General features: G+C 40.8%; 1 protein-coding gene across 7 annotated transcripts in view; it reads left to right on the top strand.

Annotated features, from left to right (window-relative positions):
* Positions 1-12,033, top strand: part of LOC124169689 (RNA-binding protein 39) — a 35,363-nt gene extending 23,330 nt beyond the window's left edge. For all 7 annotated transcript variants that reach the window (XM_046548367.1, XM_046548369.1, XM_046548371.1 and 4 more), the window contains 2 exons: positions 9,608-9,792; positions 11,250-12,033. In XM_046548367.1, coding sequence (XP_046404323.1) covers positions 9,608-9,792; positions 11,250-11,362 — 298 coding nt within the window. In that variant the 3' untranslated portion in view covers positions 11,363-12,033. The remainder of the gene's footprint in view (positions 1-9,607; positions 9,793-11,249) is intronic.
* Positions 12,034-12,824: the final 791 nt, after the last annotated feature.

Below are 12,824 nucleotides of genomic sequence, written 5' to 3' on the forward strand. Positions count from 1 at the left end.
GTTCCTAATTTATAGAACCCTCTTTACTTATGGGCATTGAGGGAGAAAGAGTACCCCTCCACTTTTCTCTTAGCGGTCTTGCTTTCCTGGCAAACAATGTGGGTGAATCTCTTTCAGGTTGTACAGTGGGTTAAGCATTCCTTGTCTTCTTCCAACGTTTTGACAAGTGACTCATCCACCGTCATCAGAGATCCAGGAATCTCGGTCATTTTGTTCTAAATTGCTGCTTTATGTGCATTCTTCCTCTTGGTTTCTACTCCTGTTTTCAGTTCCACTGCAGCAGATTTCAGAATTGATCTTGGCAAAAGTAGGAATGGTTGTTGTATTTTAGCATCTGAGGAGAAAGGCCAGGGTTGTCACAGGTCAGAGAATTCAGGGAAGGGTGAGGGAATTTGGAATAGTCAGGGATGCCAGAGTAAGTTTATGTCACAACATATGAGTCAAAATTCCTACCATGCTGTCAGCCTAAGGAGCGCTTTCTTTATGACAGGATTATGATATTCCTTCCTTCATCCTAAAAAAATGCTCTAAAGCTATAATTAAGCCCTTAGCTTTCATAATAAATGAGTCCTTTAATAAGGGTGAGTTTCCAAACTATTTAAAAATAGCTAAAATAAAACTGATCCACAAAAAAGGTGATGTGGACAACATAGGAAATTACCGGCCAGTATCCTTGCTGACTAATATATCTAAAATTTTTGAGCTAATGATGAGAGACAGGATTATGAACTTTGTCGTCCAATCCAAATTATTAAACATGCAACAGTTTGGATTCCAAAAGGGGAGAAGCACCAATGATGCGATTGCATGCTTTCTGAAAAAAATCATGACCTCATGGGACAGGAATGAATTCTCGGTGGGTATATTCAATGACCTTTCTCGTGCATTTGACACAGTAGATCACAAAATCCTTCTCATTAAATGTGAGCACTATGGGATCAGGGGAATCGTTCATAAATGGTTGCAATCATATCTAGAGGATAGGCAACAGATGGTAGAGGTTGAGGGTACAGGCATCAACAACATTGTTACAAACTACTTATCTCCCATAGAAATAATAAATGTAGGGGTACCACAGGGCAGTATTTTGGGGCCCCTCTTATTCTTACTATACATCAATGATTTGCCGAGGTTTATTAAAAACAATGATATAGTGTTATATGCTGATGATACATCTCTAGCAATGAGCCACAGGGATCCTAAGCTGCTGCAAACGAAGCTGGAGAGTTCACTACTACTCCTAGAAAAGTGGTTCAACCTGAATAAACTTTCTGTAAATGTTAAGAAAACGAATTACATTCAATTTAAAAAAAAGAGGGAAGTGCCTCAGTTAGAGGTATTCTTAAATGGTCAGCCCATAGAGAGGGTAAATAGCACCAAGTTTCTAGGTCTAGCTATTGATGATTCCCTAAATTGGGAGACCGATACCAATACCCTATGCTCAACCCTGGCTAAAAGTGGATATGTTCTGAGAAATCTGGTAGATATTGTTGATTTAAATGTTCTAAAAATGGTATATTATGGTTATTTTGAATCCCATTTGTCCTATGGAATTATTTTCTGGGGATCGTCGCCTGGATTTCGTAGAGTTTTCGCAACACAAAGAAAAAGTATAAGGTATATAGCAAAGATACCCCCGTGGAAATCTTGCAAACCCTATTTCAGGGAATTAAAACTCCTAACGTTACCATCTATGTATATATACCACTTGTGTATGCATGTCAAAGATAATATAAAAGATCTCACTACCAATGCTCAAGTGCACGGACACTCCACTCGCCATAGTGGAGATGTACATATGTACTGCCACGCCACGGCAATGTACAATAAGAGCCCTTTTCACATGGCTATCAAGGTTTATAATGCTCTGCCGTCAACCATAAAAAAAGCTTCTACAAGGGCAATTTTCAAATCTAATCTTAAACTCTTTCTAGTCAACAAAGGCTATTATAGCACAACTCAGTTTCTAGAGGAATCTGCCTACCACAGAAGTGTCTGATTCTTACTTTGATTGTGTATGTATTTATTTTTGTGTATGACGTCCTATATTTTACAATGTAAAGTCCTGGGACCAATAAAATTATTATTATTATTATTTGACACGGAAAGATGCAGTAAACTTGTGTTTACATAATTTGACAGCCATTTTACTTGTTCTTTTAGGGAAATTATGGTTGGAATGAAAATTCATTACATCGTGTTGTTTATACTTTAACGGCAATACCGTATAAGCGTGTGTAAGAGGCGCACCCCTATTTTGAGGATCGAAGCTATAAAGAAAAAAGTTTTGCGACATTTTTTTTTTATCCTATCGTGCGGTGTTGCAGACGTATGCCTGGAATTTCGACAGTTATCGAAATGTCCTCTTTCAGTACTATTTGAAAGAGGAAATTTTTATAACTGCGGCGGCATAAGAGGGAGTAGAAAGAGTTCCGATCCTCTCTTTGCATACGCCATCGCTCTACGTTGCTTGTCCTACTCACGAACAATTTTGTTTAAAAGCTCTCGCAGGAGTATTGCAATAGAATTGCAGCCGTGGAAAATTTTAAGACAAAACACGACAGGCAAATAGCATGAGCTTTCCCAAGAGATTGAACAACAATCGGGGCAATCTCAGTGTCGTAGGATAATAACCACGTCGTAGATTTAAGGCCCCTTGCACACACACCGATTTTGGACGGCCGGTAAAATATCAGCTGTCCACATTCCAATAGTGAACAGTGGGAGAGCATTGGAGCTTGCACACGTACCGACCACACGCCGACACTGGCAAAATGCCAGTTAGCTGCCGGCTATTGTCACTGTGGATCGCCGGCGCCGGCTCAAAAACATAGCAACGTATCGTTTGACCGGTAAAAATCCGGCGTGTGTGCAAGCATCGCTTCACCGGTAAAATATCGGCCAATATTATACCGGCCGTCCAAAATCGGTGTGTATGCAAGGGGCGTAACAGAACTACACTCGGCTCTCCATCAGCCAATGCCTCTGCCAGGGTTCCCACTCAACCGTGAAAACCTTAAAACCGTGAATTAGCCGTGAATTTCGTCTACCGTGAAAAAACCTGGAAAAAGCCGTGAATTTCGTCCTTAAACCTTAAAAATTTCTCAATCTTGATAATAATACCTTCCCAGAAATTTTCAACTTCGTTTGTAGCCAGCGCACTTCTATTCATTGTGGCGAGCATCGTCGCATGGGTCAGAAAAGCGTGGGAACGAATGTTGCCTGAAGAAAAAAAAAATATCTTTCCACAGGGCAGGCCTTTTCTCTCCCCCCCCTCCTGAAATATGACACCACTTCTCACTTGTTTACTTTCCTCGACTGGCTTGGTTTCCCCTCCCTCGGTCACTGGTTAGTCCCCCTTCCATCCAATTAGGCTTCCCACTGGCTGCAGCGACCACTTTCGAAACTAAATCTAGATGGCATTTGTGTCGAAAAATTTGAACGTTTATTCAACACCCTCAATCCTGTGATTGGAAGACCGCTAACCTTGACAACCTGCTATGTGCTGTGGACACTACGCTCCCGGAGTTTGAACCGGGCGACAGCGAGCTTTCGGCGCGACGTTACTAATTCTCGTGCGTTGCGGCCTGAAAACGAGAGAAGATTTCCGCTTATGGCAACACAGCATTACACGATTTTCGCATGCGTCGACCTGGGACTTGCCAGTTTTACGTCGCAACCAGAAAGTTTGTGTGGAAATATTTGACGAGTGTTAAAATAAAGTGAAAGTGAAAATAACGTTTCAGCAAGTATTTATTATGTCTTTATATATTTCAAACCAAGTGAATTATAATTTACCTATTTGCACCTATCTAAGACAAGGTTTTTTTTCCTCCTAACTCCTACAGAAAAGAGGGTTCCTCTTACAATCGAATGCAAAATTCTCGACGTCAATCGGGTTGCATAATTTTCGTCAGAAAAAATTATGGATACCAGAGTTTGTCACCTAATATATATAGCTATACAACGAAAAATCAACGTCAAAAATACCTGAACAGTAATTTAGCTTATTTAATTTTGTGTTTAAGTGAAAAACTATTGCTATTTTAGGCAGCAGGTAAAGTGTGCGTGCCAATCAATCGCTGGGTGCACTTCTGCCGTGTCCGCGAGATCGCCTGCTTTACCCTGGGTTCCGCTCCATTCAAGTTAGAGCTTGATCAACTTTCAAAATTTTTGTGTGATTGATTACAATTTACCTAAATTTTAACCAGAGGTGGATCCAGGATTTCTTTCTGGGGAGAGGGAGAGCACAAGCAAAGCAGTATCCAGGATTTTGTTCTGGGGGGGCACAAGGATACCTCATTAGGCTGTCCCAAAAAAACATTTTTTTGGAAATTCCAAAATCGTCACTCGGATTTCGATGACCCTCGGGTATACAAGGATAGGCAAAAAAAGATTTTCGAAAAAGTTTAAATAATTAGTTAGCGAGGGGCGCCTAAATACCAACACCCTTAATTTATCATACGATTTCCAAAACAATGTCATATTAAGGGTAATTAGGGTATGTTATGGCCCTCTGGGCTAAAATTTCGTCGGTTTTTGCGTATCTTTCACCGTTTAGGCTTTGCGGCCCGCGCAGCCTGGCGCCAAGAGTGGCACTAAGCGATGCGGCTCGCACAACGCGGCGCAACTGACGGCTTAGGCCGTCCCCCTCCCCTCCCCCTCCCCTCGTCCTCACCTGCCGTCGCCCGCCACGTTCACATGCTTCAGTGACTCTCTCTCTCTCTCTCAAATTCAGATTTTGAACTCCTTTCGTAGACCAAATTATGTTGGCACGTATGGTAATAATCAATCTTAACCTTCTAACCAAACGTTTATTCAACACCCTCAATCCTGTGATTGGAAGACCGCTAGCCTTGACAACCTGCTATGCGCTGTGGACACTACACTCCCTGCGTTTGAACCATTTCCCAAGGTCCGTTATCCCCCTCCATTCAGCATTCGCCCCCCTCCTTCTGATGCTTTCCTCTTCTTCAAAATAAAAAAAAGGTCCCAGCTCGCGCAGGGATCGTATTACAAAGACCTTAGCTTCGAAAAAAAAATTGGGTTACACGAGAACAATAGAAATGTGTTTCGCGCTCCTCCCTCTTCTCACCCACTGACCTTTTTCAGCCTAACTCCTTCAAAGTTCCCAGTTCCTGGAGGTCAACTGCTGCATGAGTCACCTATTAGCCCAAAAAGTATCTAACAATGATATTCAGCAATTGCTATTATGCTTTTATTAGATTGAGATGTTAGTAATTTGCACGTAATTTAAAAAAACGAGACCAAACACGACATATTTTAAGCAAGGAAATAGATGGAAAAATATGATGGTGATTTATGGCGAAACACGATATCCTCGTAGCTGAGCTTCTCGGCAGTTAATTCGGCATTTGGTTCCGAAAACATGATATCAGGTTGTTATCAGCCATCAATTTACGAGCTATACTATTAGTCTCACTTGTCCGAGTTACTGACGAAGGGATATCTTCTCAGGATTTTTGTTTCTCCCTACTAACAATCCGAATTCATCTGCTCATCTGGCGCTACGATAGTTAGAAAAGAATGGGTATCTTTAGGGTAAAAAATTTCATGGTCATATGTCATATGGTCACGCTTCGCCCTTTGCAGTATGCTCTGCATACCCCCGTACGCGATATTATCAGTTCCGAACTTCACCTCGTACGAGTGGTTCCCTACTTTCCAGGGTGGCTGGACTTCAAACCACCGAGTGTATTTCATGTGGGTATAATAAAGTCAGGTTTCATTTTCACTAGTTTAATTTTATTCGTCTTCGGACCATGGCCCCTCCGAAGAAACTATTGAGAACTTTAAGAGATGGACTGAAAATAATTGAACATGAAGAAAAGAATCCGGGCTAGATGCGCGTGAATATTGCAGAGCGCCTTGGGTTGTCCGCTAGCACATGACGGTAGGGGTGGGGGTAGAGTGTGCTACCTGGAGAAAACAAGTAGAGATATGAAGGCGAAGATCCAGGTGGGCGTGCCGCTGACGATTAACGCAACATTGTTCACGCTTTACACACTACCTCAATTATATTAAAAATATATTCATTAGACAGGAGCAATTCAAGTAATTGACTAATTTTGGCCTTCGTGATCCATCTCACAACCAGTCACTGCGCCGGCGAATGCGGTTGTTTTAGGCACAACATGCACATGCTCACGTGAATACGTGTACTAGTAATGGTGTTTGATGGATAAGAATTTTTATATCAGACTGAAATCCATAATAGCAGTGTAAATGCCGAGTGGAGAGCAAACATTTTTTTAGTGAGGTGGCGTTTTCCTTCGGAATTTTGAAAGAGATATGGGTCGAGTCAACAATATGACCTATGTGTCTTGATAAAGTACTACTATTCCTGTTATTATCTAAAATATTGTTTGAAACCTTTAATGAATATCTTAATTACTCGCCAAAATCCTGCGTTTCCTGGGACATAGGCAACCTAGCAAAAAATAAAGCATTGATCGTTTTTCCGCATTCATTTTATAATCGTATCGTTAATAAGAAAAAAAATTTTGCTCCTAGTGGAGTTCCAAAAAATGAGGGTAGTCTTTGAATCGTGTTCGTCTTAGATTCGTGCTAATACGGTGTATGCAATTGTTTTTCGATTTATTATGTTCTATAAACAATTTTCATAAAATATTTTCCGTTAAATAAGAAAGATTGGGGTGGGGGAAATTCGGTTACTGTGCAGTAATAACAACGTGCGCAAAAAACAATCTTTCGCCGAGGAATTAAAAAAGGACCTCAGGTGTCCGAACGGAAGAAGGTCCGAAGGGTATTCGGCGTCCAGGCAAGAGCGCGGTTGGGCTGGTCCTTAAGTCGGCCCTGAATTTTGCAAACGATAGATCACGTCATAACAGATATATCACTTTTCATTGCGGCGTTAAAATCACGGCGTTTGTCGCGTACGTTAATTTTCTGTTGATATACGGCCAGTGATTTTCTTATTGTTGGCTTATTTACGGACCGTGTATTTAGCGAAATTGAGACCGTGAAAACTGAAAAAAACCGTGAAAACCTGGAAAAAGCCGTGAATTTCATTATTCAGGTAGAGTGGGAACCCTGATCCGTTATCCCCCTCCATTCAGCATTCGCCTCCCCCCTTCTGACGCTTTCCTCTTCTTCAAAATAAAAAAAGGTCCCAGCTCGCGCAGGGATCGTATTACGAATGCCTTAGCTTCGAAAAAAATAAATCTTAGCGCCGTAGGATAATAACCACGTCGTAGATTAAAGGCCCCTTGCACACGCACCGATTTTGGACGGCCGGTAAAATATCGGCCGTCCACATTCCAATGGTGAACAATGGGAGAGCATTGGAGCTTGCACATGTACCGACCACACGCCGGCACCGGCAAAATGCCGGTTAGCTGCCGGCTATTGTCGCTGTGGATCGCCGACGCCGGCTCAAAAACTTAGCAACGTATCGTTTGACCGGTAAAAATCCGGCGTGTGTGCAAGCATCGCTTCGCCGGTAAAATATCGGCCAATATTTTACCGGCCGTCCAAAATCGGTGTGTGTGCAAGGGGCCTAACGGAACTACACTCGGCTCTCCATCAGCTAATGCCTCTGCCGTTTTTTTCCTTTCCGAGACTCCACAGGAAAATATCAAGTTACAGGGGAACAATGGAAATGTGTTTCATCCCTACCCCATTTCACCAACTGACCTTTTTCGGTCTACCAGGTTCAATTCCCCGAGTTTCTGGAGGTCAAATGCTACGTGAGTCACCTTCTGAGCTCGAAGATATCTCGATATCTTTCAGCAATTGTATGACACGCACGAGGTTCTAAAAAGAATTAGACCTAACGCGACGTATATCTTACAGCATTTAAGTTTTTTGAGCTCTAATTGATTGACACAAAGATTTATAGCTAAAATAAGACTACTATTATTCAACATAGTCCAAACAGCACAATTTCGGAAGAAACAAGCGTAGCATAAGTGCATTCAATCAAGACGAGGCGGACTGGAAACTCAGGCAACGCAAACTGCGTAAATCACATTGCTGCGCCTTCGCCCCTTCGCTTTAAAGGCAACGACGTCACATGCAAGATCGGACATGTTCTTCCCTTGCTCCTTCGCTCGTAGCTTTAAATACGGAGGGGAGGGAGCGCGCTCCTTCCCCTCGACCTCTCCTTCAGCGCTCTTCACTTATAAGCATTTCCGATTTCTTCTATCCACCACTAAGTCCAACAATGAGCACACTCGTTCGAATTTTTTCAACCGCAGGTTTTGACACCAATATTACTATACATATGCAGTATAAATGCCGTGGGATGCCCACTCGTGGCAATAAATTTAGCGCGCGCCCTGGAGCGAATCACCCCGCGCGATCTTTTCAATGTTCACCTCTGGGGTACCGACGTGACGGCACAATGCTTGCAAGAAATTCAAACAGGAGCATTTTAAAAATACGTCACTAAGGGAGAAACTCCCCTGCCTGCCGCTTGAGTTTGACCCAGGGTTTCAGATGACTGACTCACGCGGAAAACCAAGGCCACTCAGTTCCCCTTGGACTTGCGACCGGTGAAGGGGAGGGGGGGAAGATACTAAGTTTGTGTAAGAGGCGCACCCCCATTTTCAGCTGCAATATCTGGGAAAAAAGGTGCGCCTCTTACACGCGCTCGTACGGTATTTGTTTGGATCTTAGCTAAGCCTGTTTCTCTCCCAGAAAAGTTGACCTCGACAGCTATTCAGTGCCATTCCAAATAATTAGTTAACAATTTGCTATTAATTTGTGTTCTTTGAAAAGGAATGCGTTTTCAAAGAGTTAAAATATATTTCTTAAAAATTTAGTATTTGGCTCTTACTCTTCAGAAATTTCATATATTAATTGAAAGGAGGGGGTAAAAGCATCAGAAATTTTTATCAAGGAAAGGTCTGGGAATTTGAGTTTCATACCCAGTAAAAAAACTTGAGACTAATGCAGCCAAGATCCCAGCCTTCTTGTTACCAACTCCTTGAGTTTTTGTTTCCTGCGATGAATCTCCTGCCCATAGAGGAAGTGATGTAATGTCTGGTGCTTTCCCGGTGAACACAATCGTGAAAGAAGTCTCAGGATTCACTCCTGTGGACTGTGCTTGCATTTCTGGAATGGTACTTTGATTCCCTAATTCCTGATGACTATGGGTGGGCTGGTTGATTTGTTGGAAGGAGATTTGTAGAACTTAAACCCAAGAGATCTTCACCCTTATAATTAATTAAACCAAGCAATTCAAAGTCTAATAGTGCAGGTTGAGGTTTCTTTTAGGTTGTGTATTTTGTGGTCCTTAGCCATAATTACATTTCATAAAATAAGCCACTGGCTTGGCTCTCTGCACTGCCCTTTTTGTGCTCTTTGCCTCGTACCTTTAAATTAAGGATTTGTCAGTTCCACTTTTCTGTCGGATGCAATTTTGGTTCTTAATCAAGTGTTTTGGTATTTTGCTTTATTTTAGAGAGTTTTAAAAATGATTTTTGTTGGGTTGTAATGAGAACTACCAAAAATAATGCATCATATTGTCTCACAAGTTCCGGTCACATGGCATCATTCTATTCAAATATTTCATTGTAAATTAAGCTTTGATCAACCTATGCACTTTCAATTTGTTTTACAGGGAGACGAATCCAAATTGGGATATTGAAATCCGGGATGATGTAATAGAGGAATGTAATAAGCATGGAGGTGTTTTCCATGTGTATGTTGACCGTGCATCTCTTCAAGGGAATGTCTATGTTAAATGCCCAAGTATAGCCACTGCAGTGGCTGCTGTCAATTCTCTTCATGGACGATGGTTTGCAGGTTAGCCATTACGTTTACTTTGTTTGTATTAGAAGTGCTGAATGAAATTTTTGTTGGGCTTGACACCGGAGAAGAAAATTGTAAGTAGCCTTAAATTTTCTGCCCCAAGGGTGAGCCCCAGAAAAGCTCGTACATATTACCGTATTTCTCCAAATATAGTCACTCTCACAAATTTTGAGGCTTCACTTTTGGGAAAAAATTTTTAAAATGCGTAGAAATATAGTCCCCCCTTTACTTTTACCAGAGACATTTTTGTGAAAAAGGGGATTCTATTTTCAGATAAATATGGTATTTGCCAGTAGAGTGTTGAATTATTTATTGCCTATATGTATTGCTGAACCTTCAGTAATCATTAATAATACATTCCGTCCAATAATTAATTTGAAAGACTGATTGTACTCTTCACTCAAATTTAAGCTCAGCTAAAAGTTCATGGCACCTGCTCCTGAGCACATGTTAGACCCGATTGAGGCTATTTTGACATAGTGGGAGAAGGAAAGGGTGTGGGTGAAAGGCTCCATTGAGTATGCACCCACTGCCAGCCACTAACACTTGGCATTTGACTCCATAAATGCCTGCTAATTGAAAAAATGTGCAGTAAATATAATTTTTGATTTACGAAAACTTAATGTGGACTGGACATCGTCTATCATTCTTCTGCAAAGCTAAAACAGCTAACTGCCGCAAATAAGGTGCATATTGAAATTGAGTTGAGCTTTTTCATGGCCATAACAATTTCATTTCCAGATTTCGTTTCTTCATTACATATTATTCCCAAGGCATTTTCATTCCAATGCCTCTTCTACCACGATTCATGCTTAGAACTAACAAAACACGTATGCAAAGTGCACCACACGGATAATTCATTGCTGTATATTTTTTCCTTACCTTGAGATGTATGCACTAAAATTACCTTTTTTTTTTGTTACCTTTTCTTTTGAGGCCTTGAGCAGAAGGGAAATTTTGCCCTCTCCTCCAAACAACCTTCCAACCAGACGTTGCAGTCATTTTCCCCTCCTTTCCCTGCCCTTCTGCACATTTAGAATCCAAGAACTCTTAGCAGAGCTATTCACTGATGCTTATATACTTCTTATTTTCTATTATTCCTGAAAAACCCATTTAGCTATTTTATCTAATGTCTGTGCCTTTGTCCATTTTAATTTAAACTTGTATTATTAAATGCATACTAATATTTTCAATGCTACTTATATTTCAATCCTCTTTCAGTCATCTTTTAGTACTTAAAAGCTACCTAATTATTCTCATGCACAGGAAATAAATAAAATGCTGAAGCTTATTGAAATGTTGAGGATTTGTCAAATCAGTATCTATTATGGTGCGGGTGTTGAAGCTAATACATATGTGATGATGGTGCTTGGAACACTACTACTTGGGTACTTGGGGCAATATGTCTATGACTATATTTTGTGACAAACTTTATCGTGTTTATTTTGCAGGACGAGTCATAACTGCTGCTTATGTACCTCTCATAAATTATCACAGTCTTTTCCCTGACGCAATGACTGCAATGCAGTTACTTCTGCCGTCAGCAGCGCGAAGGCCGCAGTGATATTCTTGGGCAGATGTTTGTGATTTGTCACTCACAGCGATAACGTTCATTACGTGAATCACCGTTCTGGATCTTGTCATGTGTTACTGCCAACCAATCCAAATGTTCAAGATCATGCAATGTGTGCATGTGTACTTGTGAATTGTATTGCGATACAATATATGGTGATTTGCATTGGTTGAAACAGAAGGATTTTTCACTATGGAGTCAAGTGACGTGCGTGTCCTATGTATCATTGGTATGCTTGAGAGTGTGTTAGTGTTACCAGTGGTATGTGATGGTAAGAATTGTGATGAATTACCCTCGTAAAAGAATCAATCGAAATGTGAATTTAATGGCAAGTGGAAGCATTCTGTGGAGCATTTTGCTGTGGACATATATTCCATCTCTGAAACAAGATTTGCGCAGTTGGTGTGACATGTACTAACTGAATGGGGAGCTGGTGATCCCCACTTGTGTATTTGCGTGAGTGCATGTGTGAGTGACGGATTTTCAAGTGTGCATGTTGTTTGGACAGTTGATGTGCAGCTCATATCTCATCAGTGAAGATATTCATTTCAGTTATCATGTGCCTTTTGGCAGCAATGTCATTGGGAAATATTACAGCTTGCACTCAAGAAAAGACATTTTTATGTTGTACATTGTTTGAAAAATAAATTTTTTTTATTACATATGGTTTTTTGTAATTTGTCATCCATATGAGTACATATTGGTATGCATTTCCAGTAATGAACGAATGGCCTTAATGTCCTACTGCCCTTCACAAATAGCATCCCTTGAAAAGGCATGGAGCCTGAAGTGAGATGGATGCACAGTTGGTAGTCTAGCTGCCTGCCCAATGTCACCTCATTTTCATTCATAGGTATGAAATATAGGTACTATGAAAACGTCATCTGAAGATGCAAAGGGAAGATGTGTTTTTTTAATCTATAGTTGATAGTTAAACTAAATGTACCCTGGTTCAAAAGTATTTTAATTTCCTTTCATTCTAAAGTTTATCTAAGCATGAATTTTAGGGTGAAGGGGTCACATGACCACCCCTTAACCTCTTTTGTATTTACCGTGATCTACTGATCACCTTGTTGGACACAGGTCAGTGACAGTGTTATATTTTATCTTGTCATTACACTCTCTGTCGAATCCATTACATAATAGCTTACAGTGACATGCAAGTAGGCAGTCAACCCAGTAAATGTTACTCTGGTTTTCAGAAAGGACTGACAGGGTATTTTGATACTTGGAATTACTTGGGGAGTGTGCTTTTAATACTTAATCAAACTTAATTCTCTAGAAGTTGCATCTCTTGCTCTATTGTTAATGGTATGAGACGAAAATGTGTAATATTTGCAGCATTGGAGGTATATTTCATACACTGAATAACATAGTCATTCCTTTTTTGTACTCCCTAGATCAGGGGTGCCGACTTATAAAAAATATTGGGGGGCCCATATCCGAGGTCTTG

This window comes from Ischnura elegans, chromosome 12, assembly GCF_921293095.1.
Source record: "Ischnura elegans chromosome 12, ioIscEleg1.1, whole genome shotgun sequence".
Classification (NCBI taxonomy): domain Eukaryota; kingdom Metazoa; phylum Arthropoda; class Insecta; order Odonata; family Coenagrionidae; genus Ischnura; species Ischnura elegans.